General features: G+C 19.5%; 2 protein-coding genes across 3 annotated transcripts in view; both read right to left on the bottom strand.

The window, feature by feature from the left end:
* Positions 1 to 498: 498 nt before the first annotated feature.
* On the bottom strand, positions 499 to 6327 carry LOC122505885. Its single transcript, XM_043617753.1, has 2 exons — positions 5244 to 6327; positions 499 to 1037 (listed from the first exon to the last, which is right to left on the bottom strand). The coding sequence occupies exons 1-2, from the start codon at positions 6325 to 6327 to the stop codon at positions 499 to 501; spliced, it is 1623 nt and encodes a 540-aa protein (XP_043473688.1).
* Positions 6254 to 8323, bottom strand: part of LOC122505869 (centrosomal protein of 135 kDa) — a 78020-nt gene continuing 75950 nt past the window's right edge. For both annotated transcript variants that reach the window (XM_043617736.1, XM_043617737.1), the window contains exon 18: positions 6254 to 6438. In XM_043617736.1, the coding sequence (XP_043473671.1) occupies positions 6384 to 6438 (55 nt within the window). In that variant the 3' untranslated portion in view covers positions 6254 to 6383. The remainder of the gene's footprint in view (positions 6439 to 8323) is intronic.

Here is an 8323-nt window from a genome sequence, read left to right as displayed (position 1 = left end):
ATTTTTTCGAATAGTTTTTTGATTTCTAGTATTAGCGAATTTAAAGTAGTAGAAATTCTAAAATAAAACAGAAATTAGTAGCTTTTAGTGGCTGAAATGCGCCTAAAAAGTTTGAGTCAAATCGGTAACTTCTTAAGGGACAATTGTGTGATTTACCCCTGGAATACCCTAAAAATAAAATAAAAAAGAAATGAAGATTTCTTAAATGTTAAAACCTAAAGTTTCTTTATTTATAAACTTTTACAAATATTTAGATCATATATAAAATATTTCCAATTCTATAAATACTTTGTAAAAGAGCTATAATTACATAAATTTATTAAAAATATAAATGAAAATCATAAGAATTGTGGAAAAAGGGAAATTATTTTTTATCCATAAAACATCTTTTGAATAATTATATCAATTAAAAAGAAACTAAAATTTTTCCCATTACATTTTACCTCTAGTTTAAAAAATTAATTTTTCAGAATTAGATAATTTTACATTATTATTATGCTATTTTCTTTTTGAACGAGGAAAATCTTTATATTGAGTTTCTTCAAAGTCATCTGTTTGTATTTTTTTGTTTTTATTTTCTCCATCAATAAATGACGAAAGAGAAATATCCGATGATTTTGAAGTAGACATATTATTTTTCAAATTCGATGAATGATTGTTAGTTGAAGGACCTGGAATTTGATTTGAATGAATTATTTTTTTTGATGCAGTCACATGAATATTGGAAACTTGGCCATTATCGTGGGTACTCTTTTTGGAAATTATCACTTTATTTTTTTCTATGACTGGAGTTGATGTGCCAATTGGTGATAATGTGAATAGCTGATTATCTCTATTGAGTTCTTTTATGGTATTACTTTCAGCTTTATTTGTTACACGTTCTTCTTCAAAGGCACTTTCTTCCTCGGGTATACTGAAATTTGCAATATCCGATCCCATATAATTTGAGAGTGAGAGAAATATTCGTTCATCAGTTTTTGCCTCTTTTGGAGTTGAACTTCCCACTGGTTGAGTATTCTCGTTTCTATAAGTCCAGGCTGAAATCATACAATTTCTAAAATTAATTCTTAAAAAATAAAGAATTACTGCGAAGTATTTAATGACAAATTTTAAAACAATTGATTTTTGCGATAAAATTTAATGCAAATTCTATTTTGAATAATTAAATTAATGTAGAAATTTTTTTCCTGAAAATAATTTGAAAGTTTGTGTATAATTTTTTAAAAATTTTTGTTTAATAATTAAATTCTTTCCGGAAATTTTATTAAAATAGTAGAATATTGAAAACTATCAAAGTAAAAAAAATTTGTTGAAAATAATTGAAATTTTGACATGATTTTTATTAAAATTTTTAAAAATATTTAAATTCTTGTGATGAATGAATTTATGAAAATAATTGAATTTTGCAATGAATTTTATTAAAATTCCTCAAAATAATTGAACTTTGTCAAAGATTATTGTTATTTATAATTATAAAGATAATTGAAATGTTGACTACAATTTTTTTTAGATTTTTTGAAAATAATTGAATTTCTGCGAAGAATTTAATTAATTTTTAATTATTTGTAAAATTATTCGAAAACATCAATAGTTTTTTTAAAAATGAATATTTAATCTTTATTATTTTTCCATAGGAATTAAGATTAATTAAAAAATTTCAAATTCAAACCTTTTTTAAAATTCAACAAATTATAAGAATATTGTTATTGTAACTACTTCAAAAATTATTTTCTTCATTTCTATTCAATATTATTATTTTCTAGAATATTTAACTAACATTCTTCTTGACATTAAATTATGTTTAATAATTTTTGAAAAAGTTCTTTGACAATTTTCAAAACCATTTATTTACAATTCAATTTTACGAAATTTCTATTATTCGAAAATTCTTCAATTAAATATATTATGTTAGAAAATAAAAACTTCAAGTAATTTCAAAAAATATTCAATTAAATTTTTGCAAAAAATTAATTCTACACAATTGTCAGTTAAAAGTATGAAAAATTCAAATTTTCAAAGATTTTAATCTGAAACCTTTTTAAAATTCAATTATTTCTAAAAATTCATGCTATAATGCTTTTAAAATTCAATTATTATGTTAAATTTTAACTAAAATTCATTTTTATTAAAAAATTTCTCGAGAATTCAACTACTTAAATACAATAATAAATAATTTATTAAATAATTCAATGTTTCTTAAAATTGAATTTTTGTCACGAATTTTAATAAAATTTTTAAGAATAATTACATTTTTTAGGAATTCGATTAAAAAAATATTTAAAATAATTGAAATTCTGCGATGAGTTTTAATATTTATGAAAATAATTGAATTAAATTATTGCGAAAAAATTTTTAAAAACATGTAAAGAATTAAATTTCTGTAAAATTTTTATTATTTATGAAAATAATTAAATTTTTGAGCAGAATTTTCTTAAAAATTTTTTTTAAATAATTGAATTCTCATGAAAAATTTTATTAAAATAGTAAATATTGAAAGTCATTAAATTCAAAAAATTTGTTGAAAATAATTGAAATTTGGCCAAGAATTTTATTAAAATTTTTGAAAATAATTGAATTTCAAAGAAGAATTTTATTATTTATAAAGATAATTGAAATTTCGACGAGAATTTAAAAAAAAAATTGTAACATAATTGAATTTCTGCTAAGAATTTCATTGCTTCTGAAAATAATTGAATTTCTACAATCATTAATAATTTCTCCAAAATTCAATTTTTTTAGCGTTTTTAACTAAAATTCGTCTATAATTCCATTATTTTTAATAATTAATTAAATATAATATTAAAAAATTTAACTAAATTTCAAAAAAATTTGAAATATTAATTTTTTTTTAAAAATCTATTTTGTGAAAATGTTATTATTTATGAAAATAATTGGAGTTTTTGCAAAAAATGTGATTATAATTTTCTTTAAACAATTGAATTTCAGCGGAGAATTTAATTATTTGGAAAAATAATTGAATTTTTGCAAAAAAAAAGTTCTTAAAATTTTGGAAAATAATTGAATCGTCCTAAAGAATAATTAAAATTTTCGAGAATAATTTATTTACTTCAATTATTAGCGAACTTAAAATAGTGTAAATTCTAGAATTTTAACTGAAATTCATTTTTAAATAAATTCTTGTTAGAAAGTTCTACGAAAATTCAATTATTTAAATTCGAAACAAATAATTTATTGAATAATTGAATTCTCATAAAGAATTTTGTCAACAACTTTTTAAAGTAACTGAAATCTTTTGACGAATTTTAATAAAATTTTTAGGAATAATTGAAATTTTGACGAGAATTTTTTTTTTTTAATTTTTTGAATATATTTTAATTTCTGCGAAGAATTTTATTACTTTTGAAAATAATTGAATGTCTGCAATCATTTATAACTTCTCCAAAATTCAATTTCTTTTTATGTTTTTAACTAAAATTCTTCTATAAATCCGTGATTTTTAACAATTTATTAAATATATTTATATTGAAAAATTGAACTAATTTCAGAAGAATTTGAATTATTAAAATTTTTAAAAAATCTAAGTTCTTTAAAATTTCTAATTAAATTAAATAAAAATTGAAATTTTCTAAAATTTCAAATACTAAAAACCTTCTGAAGCTCATCTGTTCATAAAAATTATTATTCTTTAAATAATTTGAAAGTAATAATTTTATTAATCCCGTTATTGACATTTTAAAAATTAAAAATTTTGAAAAAGTGACTTTTAGCGTTTTTTTGAAATTGAATAATAATAATGAATTTTTGAGAATAATTTATTTATTTCAATTATATTAGCGGAATTAAAGAAGTTTAAATTTTAAAATTTTAACTGAAATTCATAAATTATCGTTAAAAAGTTGTACGAAAATTCAATTATTTAAATACAAAAATAAATAATGTATTGAATAATTACTTATTTCTTAAAATTGAATTTCCATATTTTATCAAAATTTTAAAAAATAATTGAAAAATTTTTTATAATAATAAATTGTATTTATTTGAGTGAATTTATTTACAATTTTCAAAAAATTGAATGAAAATTGTATCTACTCCAAATAATTGTAAATCTGTGAAAAATGTTATTATTTATGAAAATAATTGAAGTTTTTGCAAAGATTTTTATTAAAATATTTTATAAATAATGGAATTTTTTTGTGAAATTTTATTAAAATAGTAGATAACGAAAATAATTGAATTTTAGCAAAGAATTTCGTTATTTGGAAAAATAATTGAATTTTTGCAAAAAATTTTTTTTTAAATACCGAAAAACAATTAAATTGTTTTAAAGAATTTTATTTAAATTGTTTAAAATGTTTCTAAAAATTGTTTTATTTCTAAAATGTTCTACTAAAATTTTTAGAAAATAATTAAATTGTTTTAAATAATTTTATTAAAATTGTTTAAAATGTGTCTAGAAATTTCTAAAAATTTCTAAAAATTTCTAAAATGTTCTATTAAAATTTTTACAAGAAAATTTTAATAAAATTCTTTGATACGATTCAATTATTTTCCAAAATTTTAAGAACTTTTTTTTGGCGAAAATTCAATTGTTTTTCTAAATAATGAAATTCTTCTATGAAATTCAATTATTTTTAATACCTATCTACTATTTTAATAAAATTTAACAAAAAAATTCAATTATTTAAAAAAAATTGTAATAAAATTCTTTACAAAAACTTCAATTATTTTCATAAATAATAAAATTTTCACAGATTTTCAATTATTTAAAATACAATTTTAATGAAATTTTTTCGAAAATTTAAAATAAATTCCTCGAAGAAAACAATTATTTTTTTAAATTTTGATAAAATACTTTATAAACATTCAATTTTAAGAAATAATCAATTATTCAATCAATTATTTATTTTTGTATTCAAATAATTGAACTCCAGTAGTTTTCTAATAAAAATTGATTTAAAAATGAATTTCAGTTATAATTTTAAATAATAATTGAATATTAAAAGCAATATAACTTGCATTTTTTGGAAATAATTTTTGAAATTAATTTTTTTGAAAAAGTTTAATTGATTTTTTTTATTAGCAAATTGTAAAAAAAAATAGTAGTAAATAGTAAGTTTTAGTAGACAAATGCAAAGCCTGCTATTATTTTCAAAAATTGCTAATTTTATTTTAAAAAGTACTTTAAAAAAAAATCTATTTTTTCAGCTTCTTCTAGAGAGTCATAATTTAATATTCAAAAACGTATCTAGGCGGAAAGTTAAAAAGTAAAAGTAATTTCTTACCATTTGTTTCGTTTATTCTACTCCTCATAGCTTCGTTCATTTGTGCCAATTGTCTTTCTAAACTACGTGTACATTGTCCAATTTCTATTAAAACATCAACAAATTCCGGTCTTGATGCATCAACAATTTGAGGATCGTCAGAATTATTATTTTCTACAAACTCTTTTCTTACATTCTTCTCCTCCTTTTCCTTCTGCTTCTCTTTCTGTTTCTCTAATTTTTGAGAATTTTTTGAATTTTTCGTTGCTTCATTTGTAAGTAAAGTTAATTCTGTACCACAACAAAGACAATCTTTTTTCTCTTCTAATCGATGTAGAAAATTTCCCGAAGAGTCATTGCTGTAAGCGTAAGTATTTTTCTTAGTATCATCAACTTTAGGACTGTTTGCATTGAATGGTCTATTTTCAAAAGTAGATTCTAAATTCGGATCGATTGGATTATGTATTCCAGTTCCAAAAGTTTGAGTGTTGGATAAAAAACCACGAGTCGGTGGAGAATTCACAGTTTGACGAACATTCGATTGCTCTTTAAGATTTTCAAGCACATTAAATATTTCCTCCCTTAAATTTTCGCAGCAATTTTTTGATTCTGTTTGAATACTTGTATCTTTTAAATTCGTGTGACTCTTTCGTGTATTTTCATTTTTATCCAAAGATTTTCCTCCATTGTCTTCTGTTAATTTTTCTAAACTTAAATCGATTTGCTGAATATTTTTGGTACTAGGTTCTTTCAATTTCAATGTTTCCGCTTCATTTTCCAAAGCAGTTGTAATTTCCTTTTGTGTTAGAAATTTTTCCCCTATACCATTTTGATAATCTATACTTAATTTTTTATTCTTTAAATTATTACCATTATCCTTGAGTTGATGTTTTTTCACTAAACTATCCCTTGGAATTTCTTTATCAGACTTCTCGAATTCGATTGAATTGCTACTTTCCCCTGGAATATGATTATTGCGAGAGCTGGAAATTTCCTTTGACTTTGAGTAGAAAGTGCATCGACAACTTGAAGACTTCGTATTAGATTTGTTTATTTTTCTTGATGGAAAACTCGAGGGGCAGATGGTAGTATTTTCCTCAGGCATAAGTTGAAAATATCTACAGATATGTTAACGAAGATAGTGTTTTAATGAATGTCACTTTATATTACAACATTTAAGTCTACATTAAAACTGTCTGGCGTGGAATTCAAAGACCTGTGAAAATAGAAACAAATTCTTTAGATTGTAAACTTTTCCTTAAATAATAACAAAAGAATTTCTTTTCAAATAAATTTAAAAAGTGTGAAAATTTTTGAAAAGAAATTCTATTTACAGGGCTCGAACCAGTGAAAATATTTTAATTTTCTTTATAATTCGTATTTAAAAAAAAATGGATTTTACGGACCAATTACTGACAACAATATATCAATTTAATTATGATTTTCAAGAATTCTTAACCAAAATTCTTCTTTAAATAAATTTTTTTAAAAATAATTTTCGAAAAAGTTCTTTGACAATTTTCAAATTCATTTCTTTACAATATTCAATTCTATGAAATTCCAATTATTCGTGAATTTTTCAATTAAACATACATTAGAAAATAAAAAATTCAAATAATTAAAAAAAAACGCAATTAAACTTTCTAAAAAAAAATTAATTTCAAAATTCAAATATTTTCAAAAATAATAAAGATATATTGATTTTAATTTAATATTCAAGTTTATTATCTAAAATTATAAATAAATTAATTTTTAAATCAATTTTTATTAGAAAATTCTACTAGAATTCAATTATTTAAATATAAAAATAAATAACTTATTGAATAATTGTATCTTTCTTAAAATTCAATTCCCAAAAAAGAATAAACAAAATTTTAAAAAATTGAATTCTTTCGAAGAATTTTAATAAAATTTTTAAAAATAATTACATTTTTTGTGGCATTTGATTAAAATTATACTAAAAATAATTGAAATTCTGCGATGAGTTTTATTATTTGTGAAAAATTTTGAGAGCAGAAATTTAATTATTTTCAAAAGTAATAAAATTCTTCGCAAAAATTCAATTATTTTCAAAATTTTTTTTTAAAATTCTAGTCAAAATTTCAATTCTCTTTAAAAATAATTAAATTCTTCTCCGAAATTCAATTTTTTTTACAAAAATTTCGAATAAAGTTATTGGCAAAATTTTAATTATTTTCACCAATTTTCCTCAATTCAATGATTTTTAATATCTACTATTTTAAAAAGAATTCCCCAAAGAATTCAATTATTAAAAAAAAATGTAATAAAATTCTACGCAAACTTTTAATTATTTTTATAAATAATAAAAATTTTACAGAAATTCAATTATTTACAAACTTTTTATAAATTTTTTCGCGATAATTCAATAATTTGCATAAATAATAAAATTCTTCGCAAAAATGTAATTATTCTGAATACAATTTTAATAAAACTTTTCTAAAGATTTCATAATTACTTATTCAAAAGTTTAATTTCAATTTTTTAAAAAAATTCAATTATTTTGAATGCAATTTTAATTAAAATCCTTGAAAGACTTTAATTATTATCATTAATTATGTAGAATTTTAAGCAAAAAATTTCTTTGCAAGAATTCAATTATTTTCACAATTATATTATTTTTCTTATATTTTCTTTATATTATTTTTCACCAGAATTCAATTATTTCAAAACATTTTTGTAAAATTTTTTCCGAAAATTCAATTACTTTCACAAATAATATAATTTTTTACCAGAATTTAATTATTTAGAAACATTTTTATAAAATGCTTTTCAAAAATTTAATTATTTTTAATATCTACTACTTTAATAAAATTTTCCAAAAGAATTCAATTATTTAAAAAAAACTTAATAAAATTCTACGCAAATCTTTAGTTATTTTCATAAATAATAAAAAATTCACAGGAATTCAATTATTTACAAGTTTTTTTTTAAACTTTCTTCGCAATCATTTAATTATTTTAATAAATAAATAAAATTTTTACACAGATTCAATTGTTTTTGTAAATAATTAAATTCTTTTTAGGAATTCAATTATTTTCATAATTAATAAAGCTCATTGAAGAATTTCAATTATTTTTAAT

This window comes from Leptopilina heterotoma, unplaced genomic scaffold, assembly GCF_015476425.1.
Source record: "Leptopilina heterotoma isolate Lh14 unplaced genomic scaffold, ASM1547642v1 Lhet_38, whole genome shotgun sequence".
In the NCBI taxonomy this organism is placed as follows: Eukaryota; Metazoa; Arthropoda; class Insecta; order Hymenoptera; family Figitidae; genus Leptopilina; species Leptopilina heterotoma.
Note: the sequence above shows the minus strand (reverse complement) of the source record. Positions and strands in the feature narration are given on the sequence as shown.